At 42.4% G+C, this 25089-nt stretch overlaps 1 protein-coding gene across 6 annotated transcripts in view; it reads right to left on the bottom strand.

Annotated features, from left to right (window-relative positions):
* The window catches only part of pom121 (POM121 transmembrane nucleoporin), a 43661-nt gene extending 40137 nt beyond the window's left edge, over positions 1 to 3524 (bottom strand). For all 6 annotated transcript variants that reach the window (XM_055657948.1, XM_055657950.1, XM_055657949.1 and 3 more), the window contains exon 1: positions 2883 to 3524. In XM_055657948.1, coding sequence (XP_055513923.1) covers positions 2883 to 3409 — 527 coding nt within the window. In that variant the 5' untranslated portion in view covers positions 3410 to 3524. The remainder of the gene's footprint in view (positions 1 to 2882) is intronic.
* Between the last annotated feature and the right edge of the window lie 21565 nt (positions 3525 to 25089).

The raw sequence follows: 25089 nt of genomic DNA on the forward strand, positions 1-25089 counted from the left end.
TGAGTGAAGGATATTTTGCTATTTACCTTTTCGAAGCAACCTGTCATTTAAGCAATGAGAAATAGGAGTCTTTACTTACCACTTTATTTAACTTACATGGTAAGGTAATAAATAGCATGGAGAATCACCTGTCCTTTCAGTTCAAGCAGGTCATTGCATCCAAAGGGCCATTATCATTTTTGTCAAATGAAGGCGACATATCTCCCAGCATTTGAGTTGAATCACCTCCACTTACTTCTGACATGGAAATCCTGAACATAGCTTTAAAGGTTCGCTCATTGTCATCTTCCTGCAAAATGCCATTCCAGTCCACAAGTATAAAACCTTAACCCTGTAAATGTTATCATATGGGAGGTTCTATCAAGGAAATGCTGAAATTAACCAAGACCAATAAGATGCACACTGGCATAACTGGCTGCCTCAATGCCAACTATGAATGTTTCTGAATGCGCGAGCTTGCAAGAATTCCAAACCTTTGACACTTATGTAGAACAACCAATATTTTCCTACAAAATCCAGACAATTAAAATATCAAATTAATTGTGAGATAGTTAACCAAATTATTTTAACGTCTTAGTACTCACTGACTTTATTACCAATATAATTTAATAACAATATAAATTATGCCTTTGGAAAGAGGTGGAGTATAAAATTAAGTTTTATTGTAACAAAATTGCCAAAGGCTCCAACTATTCTATATTTCTGCCTTCTACATTTCCTGGCAGAAATATTTTTAAAATATTAGCAGTAGCAGCAAACAGAAGTGATTCTACAACAAAATGTTCAATCACATCACCATTTCCAAATGAATTACAATTTGTGACTTCTAGAAGAGATTGTTAGGAAATATTAACATGACACGAGGTCCTTCCTCTATTGAATGTATCACTCAGACTCAGGCAATTCAGCACTCTGCAGTTTCTTCTTCACAAAGGTTTTTGCCCATTCCATAGGTGTAGTTATTTATTCCTTTCTGCCTTGTTTATTGAGCCTCATCTTAAATCCACCATTACTCTTGGCCTTAACTACCATCAACAGCAGTTAATTCTGTATGTAGTGAAGAGATTTCCCATAACTCTTCCTTGGATTTATTTATATAATGATCGTATTTGCCGCTCACGATTTGTCCTTCATGAAGAAGACATCATCTCCAATATATTAAATTCTATCATAAGCGAAAAGAAAAATAATCTACTAAGTACAATCTCAGTCCTGACACAATACATGATTTTCCATTTCATCTTGTGCTGCTACAGTGCCCTCCAGTGCCCTCCATAATGTTTGAGTTTGGTGTCTCTAACAGTTTTATCCTTGTTTCTCAGTCTCACAATGGCTTCTTTGACTTTCATTGACACAACTTTGGCCCTCATGTTGATAAACAGCAATACAAGTTTCCAAAGGTGATAGGGAGACTGGAAGAAAGACTAGGTGCTCTCTGATACCTGCATTAAGGAGGCAATGAAACACACCTGAGCAATTACAAATACTTGTGAAGCCACACATTGTGATGCCCTGGAATGGGGGGGAACTATGTATAAACACACATGTAATTTCTACATGATGAAACCAAAATGTATAAAACTGGCCTTTAACAAAATCTGACTTTGTGCACTTTAACCACATTTGATTTTTTTCTATTACAAATCTCAAATTGTGGAGCACAGAGGCCACTAAATAAATGACGGGTCTTTGTCCCAAACATTATGGAGGGCACTGTATGTCATTTATAGACTAGGTCTGCACAACTAGGTCTTATGTGGGATGAAACCAATGTTCTTTACTTTAACAAACTGCTGTAATTCAATTATATGCCTCCAGCAAGGATCTCCACTATTATGTTCACTGGTCATATTAAATTCCCAATCCCTTTAAGATATCACCTTTTTAAGATGGCTCTTCATTTCTAGACTATAAGTATTTTGACAGTGTCGAGTTAATCTCAAATAATCCCCCTTATGAGATAAAAAGCGTATGTATTTCATAACGTGACTACACTTCAGAAATACTTCACTTTGGAAGAATGTACAAAGACATACACATTCCAGTCTGGCAGCCACTGCAGAGATCCTATGTAACGAGTACAATCTCTTGTTTGATATTATTCATCAGGGAACCCACTCATTCTCTCCGTTGTATGTAAAGAATCTCATAGCACTATTTTAAAGGCCAAGGGAGTCATTTACTGTGACAATGACTAAAGCGCGACTGACATCCAAACATTTGACGTTATAAATTATGATCTTTCAATGCCAATGAAAAACCTATTCCTCCATCAGAAGATGCTGTTTGGCCTCCAGAGTAATTCCAATGTTTCACATTCTTATTTTCAGATTTCCAGCATCTATACTATTCTGCTGGATTTTCCCAAAACAGATCAGCTTGGCTTCATATTCATATCCCCAAACCTCATGTATGAAATTTCAAACACATCTATTGGCTGTAAACTGCTTCAGAACATGCGACCTTTGTTCTAGATGTTACACAAGTATTTCTTTAAATCAGTTAGCAAATTAAAAAAAAAATTCAGGTGCATAAAAGGATTTGAAATTCCCACAAGTGCAGTAACACATTCGAATGAAACTATTTGACAAGAATTATAAACAAAGTACAGGACTGCATTCTCTTTCGAAATCGATACACATCTCACCTTTTCTAGTTTTATTCCACATTTGATTTTTAAATTTACAGCCAACCCACTGAAATGTTCCCAAGTTACGCATAAAATAAGAGGTAAACATTTTCACTTATTGAATTAAGGATGATAAAGATGTATAACCGATTCATGTTTATGGAAGCACGAAAGAGTAACAATTAAGAGTCTATGGTCAATATGAGGTTTCAAGATGATTAACTTATCTAATTCAATCTCTCCGGACTCTTACCCGAAAGACAATCTCCTGGTTGGGGATGGGAGGGCACTCGGCCGATTGTAGCGTCTTTTCACTTCCTGACTGCAGAACGTGGTCTGCGCCGGGTTTTCGGTCGACAGATAGCTGCCCATCATGAGGTCGGCCGGACTCCGCTCGTTCGCTGTCATCAGCGGTTTGTACTCCTCGCAGTTCACCTCCCACTTCCAGCTGTTACCCGACGTCTTGCCTGGATGCTGCGGCCTGCCTCTGGCACTCCGACCTCTCCCCTTCCACTGACTGCTCCCACCGTTTAATTTGTTGTGCACCACCTCGATCCAACGCGTCCCGAGAATCAACGCCTTGATGCGACTTGGATGAAATTGCGGCCCGGGCCTGAGGCCCACTACGCCTGGCGGAGAATAATAATAATAATAAACCCAAACGGATGCCACGGCCAGCAGGCCCAGCAAGTACCAACCCAAGATGTAGAAGGAAAGCAATAAAGCGAAGCTCAACCCCGCCACCCACGTTATCAAAGACCGCTTGTGTGCGGGAGACATGGCGGCGGCGGCGGCGGCTTTAATTCCGTCTCATTCTCCGCCATTCTCCTCTCGCTCTGTCCGCCATTACCGGACACTTCACACAGCACACATGCGCGCCATTACCCGGCACCCACTGCCCGCCGGATTACCGCTCCCCCTCCCCCTTCCATCGCCAGGCAACGTGCGTCTCGTCATCCGCGCGCACTTGTGACGCCAGGTCCGCGCGCGCCTGCTGGTCGCCGGGCGACGGGGAGAGACGGCTTCATCACCATCGCCGCCATTTGCTGACCTCGCCTCGCCTCGCCGCCCCGTTCCCGAGCAGCGGCTCATCTCCAGCTTTCCTTCTGATTCAGCTTCAAAGCTAAACTCGCTGGACCTCCGAATGACCTATTCATAAAACTCACAGTTTAGTTTATTGTCACATGTACGGTGGAAAGCGCAGTGTGTGAGAAGGAACTGCAGATGCCGGTTTCTACCGAAGAAAGACAGCGGGTCACGTAACTCAGCGGGTCAGGCAACATCTCTGGAGAAAAAGGAATAGGTGACATTTCAGGTCGAGACCGTTCTTCAGACCAAAAGCCTTTGTTGCATGCTAATCAGCCAGCAGAAAGACTCTACATGATTACAATCAAGACATCAACAGTGTACATATACAGGATAAAGGGAATAACGCGAGTCGAGCCATTCACAATGTACAGATGCAGGATAACGGGAATACCGTTTAATACAAGGTAAAGCCAGTAGAGTCCAATCAAATAAGTCATAGGTTCTCCAAATTAGGTGTACAGAAGCGCAGGACTGCGCGCTAGTTGTGGTAGGATGTTCCAGTTGCCTGATACTATAGCAGCTGTGAATAAACTCCCTGAACTCCCTGAGTCTGAAGAAGGGTTTCGGCCCGAAACGTTGCCTATTTCCTTCGCTCCATAGATGCTGCTGCACCCGCTGAGTTTCTCCAGCTTTTTTGTGTAACCTCCCTGAATCTTTATGCGTTTTCACACTTCCATAGCTTTTGCCCGAGAGGAGAAGGGGGAGTGGCCAGGGTGCGATTTTGATTTTGCAGTTACAATTAAAACGCATAGTGCTGGTGAACTCAGCTGGTCAGGCAGCGTCTGTGAAGGCAAGGCAATGGGCAGATGACATTTTGGGTCGCGACCCTTCTTCAGATCCCAACCAGTTGTGCCTGGTTTCAAAGCAAGTAATTGTTAAATTACGATGTTAATTGTTCCAACGAAGGGTCTACGACCTGCACCGTTTACTCTGTTTCTCTCACTGTGTTTACAGTATTTTCTCTTTATTATTTATTTTAATCATTCTTGGACGAGTACATAAACAGGAAACAATAAGTGAGATATGGACCATACATGTAGATGGGCATCTTGGTCGGCATGGGAAGTTGGGAGAAAGGATCTGTTGCCGTGCTCTATGACGCTAATAATGTCCCTGGTTCAGGGAAATATCTAATCAGTGGCGTTTCAAATGGAACAATTTGATTTGGTAGATATTTTGCAAGGGAGTTCTTATAAGTGCTATCAAATCCTGTTGCTTTCTCTTAGGGTAACCAATTTGTTCAGAAGGATATAGGTTATTAGTATATGTAATGGTGTGTTACATCCACACTCCATGCCAGTTGGAACAAGGTACGTTGTGTTTCATCAGAGGCTTGATGGTCTCGCTTGTTCTGGCCTTCACAACAAATATTCGAGTCGAGTTTATTGTCATATGCAGACTACGGTGAGCTACAGGTACAATGAAATATGTTGCCTGCTGCAGCATTGCACTTACACAGATTCACTGAAACATAAAAAGATTATACAGAAAGAATAAGTTCTCCACTATGTGAGGTTATCTACTTTGGTGTGAGGTTATCCACTTTGGTAGCAAAAACAGGAAGGCAGATTACTATCTAAATGGCGTCAAATTGGGAAAAGGGGAAGTACAACGGGATCTGGGAAAGTAAGCATGCAGGTACAGCAGGCAGTGAAGAAAGTTGGCCATAACAAGAGTAGTTGAGTATAGGAGCAAAGAGATCCTTCTGGAGTTGTATAGGGCCCTAGTGAGACCACACCTGGAGTATTTTGTGCAGTTTTGGTCCCCTAATTTGAGGAAGGACATTCTTGCTATTGAGGGTGTGCAGTGTAGGTTTACAAGGTTAATTCCCGGGATGGCGGGACTTTCATATGCCGAGAGAATGGAGCGGCTGGGCTTGTATACTCTGGAGTTTAGAAGGATGAGAGGCAATCATATTGAAACATATAAGATTATTAAGGGTTTGGACATGTTAGAGGCAGGAAACATGTTCCCGATGTTGGGGGAAGTCCAGAAACATTGGCCACAGTTTAAGAAAGAAAGGGACCCGTTAATCCCTACTCTTTGTTTCCTGTCAGGAAACCAATTTTCTATCCATGTCAGCACTCTATCCCCAATACCATGTGCCCTAATTTTGCCCACCTTCTGCTATGTGGGACCTTATCAAATGCTTTCTGAAAGTCCAGGTACACTACATCCACTGGCTCTTGTTAATTTTCCTAGTTACATCCTTAAAAAATTCCAGAAGATTAATCAAGCATGATTTCCCCTTCGTAAATCCATGCTGACTTGGACCGATCCTGTTACTGCTATTCAAATGTGCTATTTCATCTTTTATAATTGACTCCAGCATCTTCCCCACCACCGATGTCAGACTAACTGGTCTATAATTCTCTGTTTTCTCTCTCCCGCCTTTCTTAAAAAGTGGGATAACATTAGCTACCCGCCAATCCACAGGAACTGATGCTGAACCTATAGAATATTGGGAAATTATCACCAATGCATCCACAATTTCTAGAGCCACTTCCTTATGTATCCTGGGATGCAGACCATCAGGCCCTGTAGTTTCATCAGCCTTCAGTCCCATCAGTCTACACAACACCATTTCCTGCCAAATGTGGATTTTGTTCAGTTTCTCCATCACCCCAGATCCTCTGGCCACTAGTATATCAGGAAGATTTTTTGTGTCCTCCTTAGTGAAGAGGGATCCAAAGTACCTGTCCAACTCATCTGCCATTTCCTTGTTCCCCGTAATAAATTCACCTTTTTCCAGTCTTCAAGGGTCCAACTTTGGTCTGAACTAATTCTTTCCTCTTCACATACCTAAAGAAGCATTTACTATTCTCCTTTATATTCTTGGCTAGCTTACCTTCGTACCTCATCTTTTCTCCCTGTATTGCCTTTTTAGTTATCTTCTGTTGCTCTTTAAACATTACCCAATCCTCTTGCTTCCTTTGCTACGTTGTACTTCTTCTCTTTTATTTTTATACTGTCCCTGACATTCCTTTCTCCCCTTGGAATCTTTCTTCCTCTTTGTAATGAACTGATCCTGCACCTTCTGTATTATTCCCAGAAATACCTGCCATTGTTGTTCCACTGTCATCCCTGCTAGGGTATCTTTCCAGTCAACTTTGGCCAGCTCCTCCCTCATGGCTCCATAGTCCCCTTTCTTCAAGTGTAACACTGACACCTCCGATTTACCCTTTCTCCCTCTCCAATTGTAGATTAAACTTGACCATATTATGGTCACTACCTCCTTATGGCTCCTTAACCTCAAGTTCCTTTATCAAATCCGGTTCATTACATAACACTAAATCCAGAATTGCCTTCTCCCTGGTTCGGAGATTCTTCTAATCCTTTGGAATCCTGAGAATTCCCTGGGAAACAATTTTGGAAATTGAGAAAATATTTAATCAGGATGGACAAAACAAAAGTGCTGGACAATCTCAACAGGCAACATTTTGGTCTCAACCCAAAACATTGCATATACATTCCCTGTACAGGTGCTGCCTGACCTGCTGAGTTATTCCAGTACTTTGTGTTGTGGTTACAATTCCAGCACCTGCAGATCCTTTAGTCGGGATGGTGTTATTTTTGAGTTTATATATAATTTCATATCAAGTAACAGTAGAAGGCTTGTGAGATGCTGAATATAACATACTCCAGCAAAATTATTCTTGGTTTTCATTGTAAAGATATTTGTACATTTTGTGGTTGAAGTAGGTTTGGGATTAAAGGACCCACGTTTCCATAAATATACAAAGTCTCCGAAAGAATTGACAACATTAAAATCGCCTCTCGGTGGTGTGGAGTGGAAATTTACCATTTTCTTTCCGTACATTTTTACCATGCAGAGGATTTGGGATAACCTCCAAAATTGACACTAAGGAGCCATTGTGGGAGGTGACAGCTGATGTATCTTCTGGGAAATTGAGGTTGTAGTTTGAGAGGCTGTACCATAACAGCCTTTATGATATATTACTGTGCATTTTTTAAAGGACAGTATGTACTGGAGCCATGGTGCAGACTATTGCGGGCAAAGAGTGTTCAAGCTAGTCAATGTGTTAGCAATCTAGTGGGGTGTTTTCATCTGGATAGTGCTGAGTTCTTAAACATTAGAACATCGAACAGTATTGCACAGGAATGGGCCCTTTAGCCCATGATGTTTGTGCTGAACATGATGCCAAGTAAAACTGATCTCATCTGCATTTAATTATCCTTATCCTTCGATGTGCCTATCTAAAAGCCTCTTAAATGCCACTTTTGTATCTACCTTTACCTCTGGCAAAGTGTTCCAGGCCCCTAATATTTAATGTGTTAAAAAAACTTGCCCAGCACAAACAAAATAAAAAATGTTTTATTTTCCATGCTTTGAATCTGTTGAAAAGTTTCCTGCTGGACTATTCTTGTCTGATAAGTTATTGCAAATAAAGAAGAATTAACTGTCACCACGTCTCATGTAAATTATTCCAACATTGTATTAATGATTTATTTTGTACACAGCATTTTAAAAACTATTTTGCTTCATCAATCTGTATCAAACTCCATCAAACTAAATTAATGCTGGGCCATACGAGGAGATATTGAAGCAGATGACCAGAATTTTGATCAAAGAGAGCATATTAAAGGTGAAACAAGAGCTGCTGAAATTTTAGTTCTAAGCACCATGGTAGTTGTATGCAGCTGGAGCCTGAACTTCAGGAAGACCAGGAAACCAGGATAATAGGAGCACCAATATATTGGGAGATTACAAAGGCAGAGGGAGATGTGACTAATAATAATAATAATATATTTTATTGTCATTGCACATCAGTGCAACGAGATTTAGTATGCAGCTTCCAACCGATGTAAAAGAAAAGTAAAATAAATAAATAAGCTGTGTGACGTGACCATCCGAGGGAGACAGTCCAGGGGGGATGGGGGGCACTCAGCAGCGCCGGTTCAGTGCCGCTATAGCTCTGGGAATAAAGCTGTTTCTGAGTCTGGAGGTACGGGCATAGAAGGCCTTGTAACGTCTGCCGGAGGGAAGTAGTTCGAACAGTCCGTTACAAGGGTGTGAGGAGTCTTTATGGATGCTGACGGCCTTCCTGAGGCACCGTGTGTGGTAGATGCCCTCCAAGGCTGGTAGCTGTGTCCCAATAATCCTCTGCGCTCTGTGGACGACGCGCTGAAGAGCTCTCCTCTCCGCCTCCGTGCAGCTGAGATACCACACAGAGATGCCATACGTTAATATGCTCTCTGTGGTGCAGCGGTAGAACGTTGTCAGCAGCTGTTGGGGCAGACCAGTCTTTTTTAATGTCCTCAGGAAGAACAGTCGTTGCTGTGCCTTCTTGACCAGCGCAGCGGTGTTGGTGGACCATGTGAGGTCCTCTGAAATGTGAGTGCCCAGAAACTTAAAGCTGGACACTCTCTCCACACTTTCCCCGTAAATGGAGATTGGGGCGTATTCTCCATTATGGGACCTCCTGAAGTCAATAATCAGCTCCTTGGTCTTGGAGGTGTTTAGTGACAAGTTGTTACGTGTGCACCAGTCCGCCAGGTTCTGCACCTCCGCTCTGTATTTTGTTTCATCACCGTTGGTGATCAGCCCAATCACTGTTGTGTCGTCTGCAAACTTCACGATGGTGTTGGTGTCGAATGCAGGAACACAGTCGTGAGTGAAGAGGGAGTAGAGTATGGGGCTTAGTACACAGCCCTGTGGTGTGCCAGTGCTCAGGGTGATAGTGGAGGACAGGTGCAGGTCCAGTCTCACTGCCTGCAGTCGCTCCGTCAGAAAGTTCAGGATCCAATCGCATATCGGCGAGCTGAGGCCTAGCTGGTGGAGTTTGGTGGTGAGCTTGGTGGGGATGATCGTATTGAATGCAGAGCTATTTGACTACACAGGGAATTCAAAACAAAGCAAAGAGTTTTAACATTTAGGTACAGCTCAGGCAGGTGGCAATATAGGTGATTGACATAACTTAGTGTGTGATTAGACATAATCTCGCAAGGTGATTGACGATGGAAGTGGAGACATCCCTTTGACTCTTGAACACTTATATTCTGTTTGGCAGTGTGTACCTTTCTTATTTTCTCGCCCCAATGCAGCACCTCAGTTATACTGAACATTTAATTTGCCATTTAGAAGACTTTTTTACCATTTTGAATTAAACAAGTCTGTCTATGTTTTGTCACATTATTCCATTGTATTAAGTGCACCACTCAAGTTGGTGCTAGCTGCACATTTTTAAATAGTACACATTGTTAATGGAAATTGTGTCCCTGCAACATTCCTCAATTTTAGACAATTCAAGGAGTTACCTCGCACCCTTCACCCCGTCTTCTGTTTGTCCACTATCTATTCTGCTGTTTGCTTCATGCTCCAGTCATGCCCACGAGCCAAACATCTGGTATCCTAAGGAGGTCTTCTGAAAATAGCTTCTCCTCAAATGTAAGTGTGAGGACCCAGAGCAAAATGGTGAAGGATGCGAGTTATTTATTGGAAATATCCTCCTGCATTGACTAAAGCTTATAGGGTCAGAGGAAGTTCAAAACTTCTTTGTCACTGGCTGTGTTTCACAGGCAGCTGCTTATTCCACAAGGCTGTTTATTCTGTGCAAAGTTCAACCCCTTTTGGTCTGCCGCATCCACATCCTCCCCAAAAAGAAATTTTAGATTAATTTCTGTTTCTGAAACCATTAATCTTCTGAAGGTTAGCAGATGGAAGGCAGTTTTAGAAATTCTCCTGAGATTTTTCAAGTGTTTCGAGAAACTTGTTTGTATCTGCACTTCTGAGGCTTCGATTTAACCTGGTGGCTTTACAAGGTAAACTGCCTTAAGCACACTGGGAACTACCATTGTGTCTCTCCTTTTAATATTAAACATTGTGTTCTTCAGTTTACACTTCCACAGAAAATCTACAGGCGTATTTTGTAAGTGACATGAAAAAGATACAAGTTGGATGTTGGGTTTTAAATTAATTCTGCATCGTTAAAAATTAAAATATCACCAGTATTCCAAATAATTCTCAGTTTGTTATCTGAAATCACCATCAGTGTGTACTCACAAATTTCCTGACCTGTGCATTCAAAAATCTTCATTTTGCTAAATCTTTTATCACATAAATCATAATAAAATAGACATGATCCACATTATATTTAATTGTAGTTACACAAAAAAGCTGGAGAAACTCAGCGGGTGCAGCAGCATCTATGGTGCGAAGGAAAAAGGCAACGTTTCGGGCCAAAACCCTTCTCCAGATTTAATTATATTTAATTGTGTCCATTTTGATGACATTTGCTTGATTTTTTTCAGTATTATGAAGTCGTTTTTTAAAAACAGAAATACAAATTTTATCTTGAAGTCCCATTTGTGTTATCTAATGCCTATAAACGTGGCAAAATGGTGCAGCTCGTACCACTGCTTTACAGTGGCAGACCCTAGGTTTAGTTTAGGAAGGAACTGCAGATGCTGGTTTTAAACTGAAGGTAGTCTCAACCCTAAATGTCACACATTCCTTTGCTCCAGAGATGCTGCCTGTCCTGCTGAGTTACTCCAGCATTCTGTGTCCATCCCAGGTTTAGTTTAGTTTCGAGATACAGTGTGGAAACAGGCCATTCGACCCACCGAGTCCACACCGACCAGCGATCCCCGCATACCAACACTATCCTACACACACCAGGGACAATTTACAATTTTACGAAGCCAATTAACCTACAAACCTGTACGTCTTTGGAGTGTGGGAGGAAACCAGAGCACCCGGAGAAAACCCACGCAGGTCACAGGGAGAACGTATGGATACAATAAATGTGCATTAAAACAATTTAAGATAAAACAAATTTGTATAAATCCCAGGTAATATTGTCACATTATCAAGGATAATTATCAATGACCTCCGATGTACGAACTTTAAGAAAAGGATTCTCACTACGAAACAAAGGAAACATTTCTCATCAGATTAAACCATCCCCATTGCAATATATAACAATGACCACTAGATGGCAGGAATATACAGGAGTGCATCCTTGCCAATTGCCAATGCAATGCTGCAGCAGCTTGAAATTACTGCAGTAATTGTGGACAAAGATTTACTGTATTCATTTCTTTGTTCATTATTTTCAGAGACAAAGTAATTTAAAACAATCTGTGCAAATTAAATGGGAGAGAATGTGTTATAAACATATTCTATATTCATTCCTAAATCATAAACAAAGATTCCAGTCGTACCGTGCTAGAGACAATTGCTCAGCAGACTAAACAAGTGGATTTCCTGACTTTAAGTTATGGATATCCGTAGACTAATCGCTGTCCACATATCCATGCACAGGCAGATGCCTGAAGCTCAGAGTTAGCCAGTGTCTTAAAAAAATTATATTTAACATGATTAATACTGTTGTTAAAAATAAACACAAAGTACTAGAAGAACTGGCAACATTTCTGTGACTTTTCATGCAGAAAGAGAGTGAATAATGAAATTGGTTGCCGTTCAGCAAGTTGGTTAATTAATGTAAATTAATGTAAAAATTTCCACAGCCTGAACTTGCCCAGTAAATGAAGATCAAACCCTTCCTATTCCATTGTGAATCATAATTTTCCATGACTTGTAAGCAATTGCCCATAACTTCGCGGCTCACAAGCTCATTTGGCAAAGGGCGGTAATAGGTGTGGCGTAGATTGGTGGTTGCAAGGACTTGCATTTATGCCACTTACATAAATCTAAGGATTTAAGGGGCTGTCCCACTTGGGCAACCTAATTGGCGAGTTTAATAAAATTACATGTTGAAGACCTCCTTCGACTATGTAGAAGATCTCCTTCAACTATGTTCAAGACCAGCTTCGACTAGCTACAACTAGCTACGACTAACTTCGGGAAAATTGGACACCGAATAGTGAAGAGTGAAGACAACCTCCTTTGACCTCCCTTTGACTATGATGAAGACTATCTACGACTACCTTCGATTAACTACGGCTAACATGCCGACCTACTGTGACTAAACCTACGAGTAAAAAAAGTATCGATTTTTTCCATGGCGACCTTTTTTTACTCGCGGGCATTTTTTAACATATTGAAAAAACCGCCGCGACCTAGCTAAGGCCTCGAGTACGCGGAGACCCCTCTCGAGCATGAAGGAGAGTTACGAAGACCTCCTAAGACCTCGTGTTGACCATGCTGCGAGTATGAGTCGAGGGCAAACTGGCCAGAACTCGCGGATTAGGTCGCCCAAGTGGGACAGGCCCTTTATAGCGGGACCAGGCAGGTTGAGTGAAGTAATTTTTATTAACAAATAAAAATGAAACAAAACCTTGTGCAATACGCGTGTCTGGCTAGCTAACACAAAACAGCTCCTGTTGCTGGGAGGAGCGCTGACAAACTAACAAAAAAGCCCGTGAACAAACCCCTGCGGTCACGTGACCGAGCGACCAATGACGAGGGTTCTGACCTCCCCAAACCACCACTAGGTGCCGCTACAGACTTTCAAATGCATTTTAAAGCCAACTGATACTTTATAATAATGTAGGCAATCCTCTTGTTACAATGATTGCCTCTTGTTGAAATGAGATCTTTGGCTGGGTACTATAACAACATTTAAGACATTTGGACAGGTACATGGGTTGGAAAGGTTTAGACGGATATGGGCCAAACACAGGCAGGTGGCTCTGGTGTAGGTGGGGCATCTTGGTTGGCATGGGTAAGTTGGGCTGAAGGGCCTGTTTCCCTACTTTGTGACTATGACTCTAATGCATCATTCTCCCTTCCCTTTCTATTGTCCACAGGAGTTTCCACTTCTTAGTTTTGCAGCAAAAACGTTCACAATTTTCTGATTGAAAGGAAGTAAGAATTTTCACAGCTTTGACCTTAAACTTCTTGTTTGGCCTTGCTGGAAGCAATGATTAATTCTGAGCAGTAATCCTGTGAAAAATTAACCAGCTCCTTTGTGTTTGGATCTCTCCACTCCCAAGTCTCACTGGCTGAGTTTTCCATATCCATCGCATCTTACAAAATCTTTTTAAATTGGAGAATTTCATAATAAGAAAGAAATTGCATTTGCACGCTGTCCCTGGGTAATGAAATTCCCAACTTATGAACATCAATTTATTGGATTCATGTGGTGACATAGTATCATGAAAACTAAAAGTTTCAGGTATGGGTGAAAGATGATTTAGAATATAAAAAATTCATCTCCTTGTGGCGAATGAATAATCTCCCTCCTGCTTTCCTTCTTCACATTCCGTTTTTTCACTTTTTCTTTATCTGTTTTTCTCTCACGTTCACTAGACTATTCTTCACTTTTCACAACCTCTTTTTCCTCTCTCTTTTCTCACTTTTCTATTTACAAAAAAAAAGGAAGTTGTACAGAGAATGTAATATGTTAACATAATTTTTGTACCAATGCATTGTACTTACTTCTAATAAATAAAATTAAAAAACCCCCAAAAAAACACATCGCTGCAGACAAACGAGCTGTCATCATATTATTAAATTCAAAAATCCGACGTACTTACATTTTTTGTTCCTATGAATTTCAGAACTTGATAGAAGTATATAAAATTATAAGAGGCATTGATGGAGTAGACAGTCAGAACCTTTTTCCAAACACGATGTCCAACACGAAAGGGCATAGCTATAAGGTGAAGGGGGGAAAGTTTAATGTAGATGTACAGGGCACATGTTATACACTGAAAGTGGTGGGGGCCTATAACGCATTGTCAGGGGTGGTGGCGGAGGTAGATATAGGGGTGTTTAAGAGGCTTTTAGATAGGCACATAGAAGTGCAGGTAATGGAGGGATATGGGTCATGTACAGCCAGATGAGATCAGTTTAACTAGGCATCATGTTCGGCATAAACATTGTGGGCCGTACTGCGCTGTACTATTCCATGTAGTTTTCTCTCACTCCATCTCTAGTAATTCTTCTTGTCAATTTTCGATGCTTTCAATGCCATTCATCACAATACTGTGGTGGTATGCTTACCATATCGAGATGTTGTTGTGTTTTTTCCAACTAAAGGACAAAATACTTATGGACATTTGTAAAAGTGGAAACGTGGACATGGACATCTGTAAAAATTGTGTAGGATAGTGCTAGTGTACGGGGTGATCGCTGGGTGGAGAAACGTCGGTGGACCAAACAGCCTGATTCCATGTTGTATCTCTAAAGATGGAAGTCTAAAGACAATATGTCACCTGGGCGGAATCATGGGGTCCTTAAACATCACTGAGGCCTTGCCTACCTCTGGGATCAAGAAATTGAAAACAATTGGACACATGTTAAAGTCTTTAGACTTTAGAGATACAGCACAGAAACAGGCCCTTCGGCCCACCGAGTCCGCGCCGACCAACACTCACCTGTTCACTAACACTATCCTACACATTAGGGATAATTTACAATTTTACCAAAGCCAATCAACCTACAAACCTGTACGTCTTTGGAGTGTGGGAGGAAACCGGAACACCCGGAGAAAATCCACACCATCACACCAGACAGCACCTGTAGTCAGGATCGAATCCGGGTCTCTAGCGCTGCAAGGCAGCAACTCTACTGCTGCACCATCTGCACAAGATTAATGTGGGCCTGGGGAGAGGACAAATGGTCTGACATTTTGTTACTTCTGAAGGATAGACACTGCTGAAAGAAGCACCGCGCATTTGAGCAAAGCTGACGTGCAAACATTATGACCTTTTTTTGAATGATTTTGTTGAAGGATAAATATTAACCAGTGTCAGGGAAATTTCAGTGCTTTTCTATTTAATTACCTGCGAGGTTGTGACCATTCATGCCAGAGAGAAGGTTCAGCCTCAATTTAATATTCTATCTGAATGACTGGATTTCCAATAACACAATACTGCATAGTGTAGCAATGTTTCTGGAGGGAGATGCCGACTATTTGAGAAGCAAGGCAATCAACAAGTTAATCATAAACTAGAGAACATAATTCTTGAAAGGGTTTAAAAGTCTGAGAAATGGAAATGACTGTCTTCAGCTGAGGCTGCTAAACCATGTTCTAAGAGGTAACTGAAAGACTTTTGAACTTAAGGTAGTGCAACCAACCAAACATAAGATGCCAGTTTCTTTAATAGGAAACCACACTATGGTTCAATAGTGTGCAATGAAATTATTTTATCACAAACAGTCCAATAGGGTATTGTTCAGAAACAGTCCACTGTTTTGGCTCCATTTTCAAAGTCCAGTACGTGCTCTAGTTCTTATGCGCGTTGCCCGATCCCCCAGGCTGCTGTGGGCCGCCAGACAGCGCCTTCATTGGATGCAACGTCCTCTTGCCCGTTCTCCTTTGTGCCCCGGGAGTGCCTCCCACAGCCAACCTTGAAGGCGTGGTAGGCCAGACACCAGACCCAGTCCCACTCCATCCGTTCTTAATCCTTGCCCGTTGCGCCAGCTCCATCCTCCTGATTTCTGGTCATAGAAACATAGAAAATAGATGCAGGAGTAGGCCATTCGGCCCTTCGAGCCTGCACCGCCATTCAATATGATCATGGTTGATCATCCAACTCAGTATCCTGGACCTGCCTTCTCTCCATACCCCCTGATACCTTTCGATCTTCGGGGAAGAGCAGGGCCTGCTCAGTGGCTTCCCCATACCGACCGCCAAGTGCTGAATCTTTGTGCGTGTGGCGATGGGGGACGAGCAGGAGCCGGCCCGATAGCTTCCCGCCAACAGACACACTGCCCGCTGGGAGCTATAAACACAATCTGGTTTATGGTGTCTTTGTTTCATCAGAAACATCCAATGATCCTCTTTTGCTGCCGCCAGCTACATTGTTTTTAATAATCACATTTTGTATCAAGTAGAATTTCCAGACAGGAGTCCTAAATTTGCTATTAATTAGTTTCACCAATATCCTCTTGTCATATTATGACACCTTCATTTGCCGGGGTCACGACAAAGGTGACAGGTTTCTAATTGTCTTCCTTTTATCTCTCACTTTTCCATGAACACCGACTGAAAGTGGATTTCAGTCCAGTAAATGGAATTCAACCTGATAAAATTCTAATTGGTATTTCTTCGGCAGCGAAGTGGGACAATGAATGCAATCAAGAAACTAAGCATGGAGAGCAGTGCAGATAAGCTAACTCATTCTTCCATTTTTTTCTGTATTTTCAGCAGTGGAGGCTGCATTGCTATTTTTCCCCCCATAAAGGCCTATTAATGTAGCATCACAACCACTCTTCCTCAGCCCAGTCTCCATCATTTTCTTATTTCATCAATAGGTAACCTTAAGAAGTGCATATCTAAATCACTGTGGGATGCTATTTTAGGTAAGTAATGACTGTTAAGATACCAGAGTAGAACGTTTTATGCATGGTGAAATCACCTGGAGTGATGTTGCTGTTGAGGTTAATGTTTCCATTAATGTTGTGGGAAAATAATTTGATCAAAACCCATTTGGCAATTGTATGATGAAATCACTCATAGAGATTTCAAGCTATATAGTGCTGCTCGCAATTCAAATTCCTTGCATTTACAGAATAATTTAATAAGGTTTAATATCATTTAATGTTTGGTATTGATGGAAGAATACCGCTGTAGTTCTAATGCGATTAGTGTGAAATCAAAAGCTTTTCTCTGGAAGTTTCTTTCAAAGCAGCAAACGCAATATATCTTCAAAAGAAAAAGGAGTGCTCTTGTACCAGCAAGGTGTAATGTAAGCAGTACTTTTGCACTTTTGTTTAGATATAACCTTTGTGTTTATATCATTTTCTCAAATATAATTTCTCAGATGATCACGGTTTAAATATGGTGCCGACATAGGATTTGGGCAACATCATTCACATTGGATCCATTACTAATGGTCTATTATGTATCGGGTTTACTGGTGGCTCTTAGAATCCATTACTGATACCCAGTAATGTTGTTATTGTACTTGCCTCAAGTACCTCCTCTGACAGCTCATCCCATATAACAACCACTCTTTGTGTGGAAAATTTGCCCCTCGGGTTCCTATTTAATCTTCCCCTCTCACCTTAAACCTAATGCATCTCGTTCTTGATTCTCCTATTTTGGGGAATTGTATCCATTCCCCTCATGATTTTATACAGCTCTTTAAGATTACCCCTCAGCCTCTGCACTTCAAAGAATAAAGTCCTAGCCTGATAACTGAGCAGTTTTCCAGTGTTAACAATAATGGAACAGTCTGACTGGAAGCACAGCCAGTTCTGTGACTCTCACGTGTTTCATGGTCTCACAAGGAGTAAATCGAATTAGATTGCTTTGGTAATGGTGTGGAACTAGGGGGAAAAGACAAGATGAATTATCCATGTAGCACTTCTAGTTCAAGATGTTCCAGATGCTTCAGTACTGTCCTTTCCACTCATCCTCTGGGATCTGCTCACAATAAAGGATGAAGGTGTTCTTTTCTGATGCTGGTGGTTTTGAGGGCAAGCAGGAGCAAGGAAGTGAAGAAGGGAAGAAGTGTTCGTAGTTCAGTAGAAATAAAATAAAGTGATCCAACACTGCAGGGCTTCCAAAATACATTCAAAGAGAAAGACAAGAAGAAATGGAGGAAGTCATATCTTCAGGACTAGGGCAGGTGGAGAAAGGAGAACTGGAGAGTAACTTTAATCATCACAATCAATCACAATAAATCTTTATCAGCCAAGTATGTTTTGCAACATACAAGGAATCTCATTTACCAAGTCAGTCATACAAATTAAAAACAACGGAACACACAAAACACATTCTAACATAAACATCCATCACAGAGACTTCTCCACATTCCTCTCTGTGATGGAAAGCGAAAAAAAGTTCAATCTCTTCCTCTTGCTCTCCCACGGTCGGGGGCCTCGAGCCCTCCATTGACGGGATGATCTTGACTCCCGTAGCCTGCGGCAGGCCCACCTCGTCGATGCGATCTGCTCTTGCATCCGGGGGGGGGGGGGGGGGGGAATGTCAGCTCCCCTGCGCCAGACGATTGAACCTCGCATCGGTGCTGGTCGAATCTTCCGCGACATTGGAGCTCCCGACATCCACGGCCTCTCCCGAGACCGCGAGCTCCCGATGTAAAGACCGCAGGGCACGGTTGGAACGATCCCAGGCAGGGGATCGACTACATGTAAGTCCACGCCCCACGGTGGGGCCCCAAGGTCAATCCGAGGAGGCCTCCAGTTCCACCGATGGTAGGCCGCAGAGCGACCGGAGAATGCGAACTGGAAATTAATTGCATCTCCAGCAAGGTAAGAAACCGAAAATATAGTTTCCCCGGACCCCTCCGCCTACCCCTCTCCACCTCGCTCCCCCTCCCCCACATAAAACAAACCTGAGAACATTAACACAAACTTTACCACACACTAAAAATTTAAAAAAGACGAAAAACCAAACAGACTGTTCGCGGGGCTGTCAATCGGCGCCCCTGGTGGCTATTGTGGCTTTTAAATATTTTAAAATATATATAAAATATGTGAGATTTTATCTTTCCACAGAACATTCATACTATGTTTGGACTGGTTGACTGTTGTTAAAACAAGTCTGTGTGGCCAAGAATGATCCAGCGGAGTATTTATAGAATGCTTCCTATATCCGGTTTTAAAATAGAAGGGAGCATGCATAATCTTGCTAGAAAGGAGTTGTAATACAGTCTATACAACACTGTAGCCTAAAGTACACAAGTGGGGCTGGAGATTATCAAGAACCATGGCCACATCACAAAGGCTGGCAGAAAAAATGTCAATTGGAATATTATCAGGAGTTGCAAGTACACTGCAACAGAATAACTTTTTGTTATTTCTGTAATCTTTATCAGCTGATAACTATACTTGTCTTTTCTGGCATGCTTAAATATGAAATATCCTCAGTTTCTTTTTATAATTTTTTTCAACTCTACTCTTGGATAAAGCTGGGTTACCGTTATTCTTCTAATCATATTACTGAGATAATTGGCAGCGAATCCTCATTGCCCACGTATATTACTTACAAATGTGGATCTTGGCAAGACATTTTTCCCCCATACACACCAGTCAAAATATTAAGGACCAAGGAATAGTAGAAAAGGTACAGAAATGCAAAGTTAGTTCATTTAACGACCCTCTTTTCTTGGTTTCTGTACTTTGAAATGACTTTATTAGTTATGATGTACTTGTGGGCATTCTATATTCTTTAATATCAGCGATTCATCTGCAAGGAATCTTTTAGGATCCTGAAGGTGGGGAAGTGGCAATGGCAAAGTAGCTTCAATTTTTGCTTTGTTGAATCCAAGGTCCTGGAGTTTGTTTGTTTGCTTTCAAGAGTCAAGAATGTTTAATTGTTATATGTTTCAACAACAGAACAATTAAATCCAGACTTGTAGGCCCATAAACACAATACATACAGATAATATATAATAATTAGACATTCAAGAAATTAATAAACATAATTCTAAGTAATCCATAATGGTGCAAAAAACCATAGTGCAACCAAAGACATAGCCCACAAAGATTCATAGTTGCATACCACATTAAGTGGAACCCATTGGGTCTCAGTTTCACACGGGAGGGCTGGTCCCCCATGCAATATTCCACCTCTCCACCAATTCCAATATATACACACACACACACCATATATATGACAGTAAACTTTCTTGAATCTCCTCACGTGGCAGAGCGTGGCCTCTCCACTGTGGGGCTTCCGCAGTCAACGGCACTTCCGCAATCAGCGCAACCTCTGCACTCACCGGAAATTACCCAATCTGCGCAACCTGTCCACTAAGCAGATGTCACGAAATGAGCGGGACTTTTGGACTAAACACAGTCGGACCAAATAAAGCATTTATTCCTTCCAAACACAGTTGGACCTAATAAAGCATTTATTCCTTCCAAACACATTCGGACCTAATAAAGCATTTATTCCTTCCAAACACAGTCAGACCTAATTAAGCATTGCAGTTTCAAGCACAGGCAGGGCAGCAGGTCAAACAACTCATGGCATTGTCATTAAGGGCTAACAAATCATTTATTGCAAGTGCATTGCAGACTCACACTTCAGTTGATTCACAGCTTAGAATGACAGTCGTGGCCTCTCCCTCACAATCTTGCAGTCTGCAATGGATACAGTAGGCCACTGACTGCTTCACTCAATCTTCTGTTCCATATTTTTTGCAGTTGATGATGTACTGACCAACCCACCTCTCCCAACACCAAGCTTGGTAGATGAACCGCAGGTTCACACCAGCAATGCGGCTGCAAAGGAATGCACAGTGTAGATTCAGAGGCAGGTGGGGGATAGTGGAGGAGGCAGGCAAACTGGCTGAGGGAAAGCATAGTCAAGCTTTGAATTTGAGGCCACCTGGCGTTTGAAGTGGGGAAAAAGGTTACAATTTAGGCAAGCACTTCAAATCCCTTGCAGACCTCTCATGCCCACAAGGCAGGAATCAGACCATGGTGTCCTGGGAATGCATGATGATGGGAAATTTGAACAATTTGGTCCAAGTACCTCTGCAATGCTCCAAATCCCAATTAAATGCTGGCAAATGGATATGTTACGAATTTAATGTAAATTCAAATCTCACAAAATAAACGATCGGGAAGTACTTTTTAAAATTGCTAACTTCAATAACTATGAGGATGAACCTACTAGACTGGCAATAAAATCTGGTCAAGTTCGCCAATAATCGTCTGGAAGTAAATGTGTTATCCTTCCTGTCTGGTCACTGTGCAATTCCAAACCTACGTCAATGCATTTGATTCTAAATTGCTCTCACAAATAGTTCATTGAAACGGAATGCGAATCAAAACATGAAGAATAATCTGTCCAACCTCAGCACTTAATTCAGTCATGAGTCACACCAAGGCCAGTCAACTGCAAACACATTGGTCATATATTTATTGGGACCTATGCCTAAATTTGGTACTGAACAAGTCAAAGAAAAGCCTGCCATGGTCCTCCTCACAGAATCGTACCTTGTCGGTAACTTGCCCGGCTCCACCAGAACAATTCCCAGGTATATCCTGTGCCAAACCCATCAGAAATAGTGGACATGGTTGGAGCTGTGAGAATCCCAACATTGAATCCATTACACACTTGCCATCAGGTCAAATATTGACAAGGAAATCTCCTTCTCATCACCACCAACCATTCTTCACTGTCGAGTCAGAGCTTCAGCAAGTTGAGCAATATCTCAAAGAAGAACTGAAAATTGTACACAAAATGTACTCCACATGAGAGCTGCAATGTTTTTCCACCAAGAGTCATTTGGTGATATTACCAGGGCTTGAGTTTGCAAAGTCTTGAAATAGCTTAAGTCCCAAATAGTTTTAAAACAGCCTTCAAGGGGAAAATGCTCCATTGATCAAGGTGACATAAAGAAAAGATACTGTGGCTGTTGCAGGTCAATAATTTCAAATCCAGGATATCACTGGCGAAGTTCCACATGGGAGTATCCTCAGCCTGACAATCTTTAGTTGCTTCATCACTGACCTTCCTTCCATCAAAAGGTCAGAAAAAGGAATGTTTACTGATGAATGCACAATGTTCATTTCCACTTGCAACTCCTCTGCAAAATGAAGCAATCCCCGCCGACATGCAGTAAACTGAGACAATCATCTGGCATAATTCGATCAATGCGAGTAACTTGCACACCACCGGCAGTGACCATCTCTGATTGCATTACCATAAACAAGACACTTAATTGCAATACCATCACCAAGACTCCCACAATCAACATCCTGTAGTTACCATTAACCAGAAACTTGACTCAACCAGCTAGATAAATACAATGGCTCCAAGAGCAGGTGTCTCCCATCCTAATACTAATGCCTGAATGAGCTCAGCTGCCTACTTGATTGCTACTCCACCCTACACCTTCAACATTAATTTACACCATCATGAATGCATATTGTGTACCACCTATAAAATGTACCATGGTTACTCCCCAGGTCTACTCTGACATCACATCTTAAAAATTCAACCAAGAAGGACAAATACATGTTAATGGGGACATCAGCACCTTCAGATTCTCTCCCAAGCTGCACAACATCCTGACTTAGAAATATCACGGCCATTTCGCAACTTCTTTGTGTAAAGTCTGGGGGAGGGGAAGAACAAGGGGGACCTGGCGTGGATACTTTTGCTATGTAAGCGCCCTTTATGTGGCATTTATTTGTATACCTTGGGTATGCAAGCTAAGAATTTCCCTGTGACTTGTCACATGTGACAATAAAGTATTCATTCATTCGTTCATTCAACTACCCATCCAACAAGCATTCTCACCAAAAATATACAGCAATACAAGGGCAAGAGTGATTAATTGTCTCTGTACTGACAATGCAACAATTAAATTCTTACCTGCGGTAGCATAAGTCTGTGATCACCACATATATTGATAGTATATAATAAACAAAAAAATCAGTAAATTAATAACCACAGTACGTCCAAAAAAAGACCACAAAATCATGAGTGTAACCACAGACTGTCCATAGAACTTCATAGTTGAGGTTAGGTTTGGGTGGGTGTTCTAGAGCTTAGTAGCTTCGCACAGGCAGTTACGGATGGACCATAAATGGTGACATGTCACAAATTCTCCCCTAGAATATAACTTCCAATTTCCCAGGAAGTTCTACTGCTATTTTCCCATCTTGCCTTTGCACAGGCGGGTTAGTTTAGTTTAGTTTGCACTTTAGTTTAGTTTCATCACTGTTTTGTGGTCTCTATTTTATTTGCATAGTTTGCAGATCTAAACTAAATTCTTTCAACTGGAATATAAGCAGGCTAAGTGAGTCAATTGATATTTTCCTGTTCATCTGTGATTGGTATATCCGTGGTTAGTTTAGAGATAGAGATACAGCGCGGAAACACCGGGTCTGCACCAACCATCCCCACAAATTAACACTATCCTACACACACTAGGGACAATTTTTAAATTTACCAAGCCAAACCGCCAATTAACCGCCATGGGAGGAAACTGAAGATCTGAATGTCATGGGGGGAACGGACAAACTGCGTACAGAGATCGGGATCGAACCTGGGTCTCCAGCTCTGCATTCGCTGTAAGGCAGCAACTCTACCGCTGCACCACCGTGACCACCCGAGTATTGTGCATGCAAACAATATCATTTTAGTCAAAGAGCTCCTCTATAATCTTTGATTTTAGTGTTAATAGATATGTCTTCTGATTTGAGGTAGACAATTAACCATATAACATATAACCATATAACAATTACAGCACGGAAACAGGCCATCTCGGCCCTACAAGTCTGTGCCGAACAACTTTTTTTCCCTTAGTCCCACCTGCCTGCACTCATACCATAACCCTCCATTCCCTTCTCATCCGTATGCCTATCCAATTTATTTTTAAATTATACCAATGAACCTGCCTCCACCACTTCCACTGGAAGCTCATTCCACACCGCTACCACTCTCTGAGTAAAGAAGTTCCCCCTCATATTATCCCTAAACTTCTGTCCCTTAATTCTGAAGTCATGTCCTCTTGTTTGAATCTTCCCTATTCTCAAAGGGAAAAGCTTGTCCACATCAACTCTGTCTATCCCTCTCATCATTTTAAAGACCTCTATCAAGTCCCCCCTTAACCTTCTGCGCTCCAGAGAATAAAGACCTAACTTACTTAACCTATCTCTGTAACTTAGTTGTTGAAACCCAGACAACATTCTAGTAAATCTCATCTGTACTCTCTCTATTTTGTTGACATCCTTCCTATAATTGGGCGACCAAAATTGTACACCATACTCCAGATTTGGTCTCACCAATGCCTTGTACAATTTTAACATTACATCCCAGCTTCTATACTCAAAATTGAACAATCCATCACACTTTGACCCTGAGAGTCCTTGCATTATGGAAATTCTTGCTCCTCTGTTATTTCTTACATCTGTGTGCTTGAAAGCCAGACACACACACAGACTTCTCGTGACTTTCGTGGACATCTTTTAAGAATTCAAAAAAAGATTTGCAAGAGCTTCCGGATTGGGTACTCAGTTGTAAGGTGTAAGGGGGGGGGCGGGGGGGGTGTGGGGGAGGGGGGGAACGGGAGAAGGGGGGTGTGGAAGGGGGGGGTGTGGGAACGGGGGGGGGGGGGGGGGGGGAGTGGGGGGGGGGGGGAGGGGGGGGGGGGGGGGGGGGGGGGGGGGGGGGGGGGGGGGGGGGGGGGGGGGGGGGGGGGTGGAGGGGGGGGGGGGGGGGGAGAAGAGTGTGGAAGGGGGGGGGAAGAGTGTGTGGAAGGGTGGGGGGGGGGGGGGAAGAGTGTGGAAGGGGGGAAAGAGTGGGGGGGGTGGGGGGGGGGGGAAGAGTGTGGAAGGGGGGGGGAAGAGGTGGGAGGGGGGGGGGGAAGAGTGTGTGGAGGGGGGGGAGAGTGTGGAGGGGGGGGGAGAGTGTGGAGGGGGGGGAGAGTGTGGAGGGGGGGGGAGAGTGTGGAGGGGGGGGGGAGTGTGGAAGGGGGGGGAGAGTGTGGAAGGGGGGGAGAGTGTGGAAGGG

This window comes from Leucoraja erinacea, chromosome 28 (assembly GCF_028641065.1).
Source record: "Leucoraja erinacea ecotype New England chromosome 28, Leri_hhj_1, whole genome shotgun sequence".
Taxonomy (NCBI): Eukaryota; Metazoa; Chordata; class Chondrichthyes; order Rajiformes; family Rajidae; genus Leucoraja; species Leucoraja erinaceus.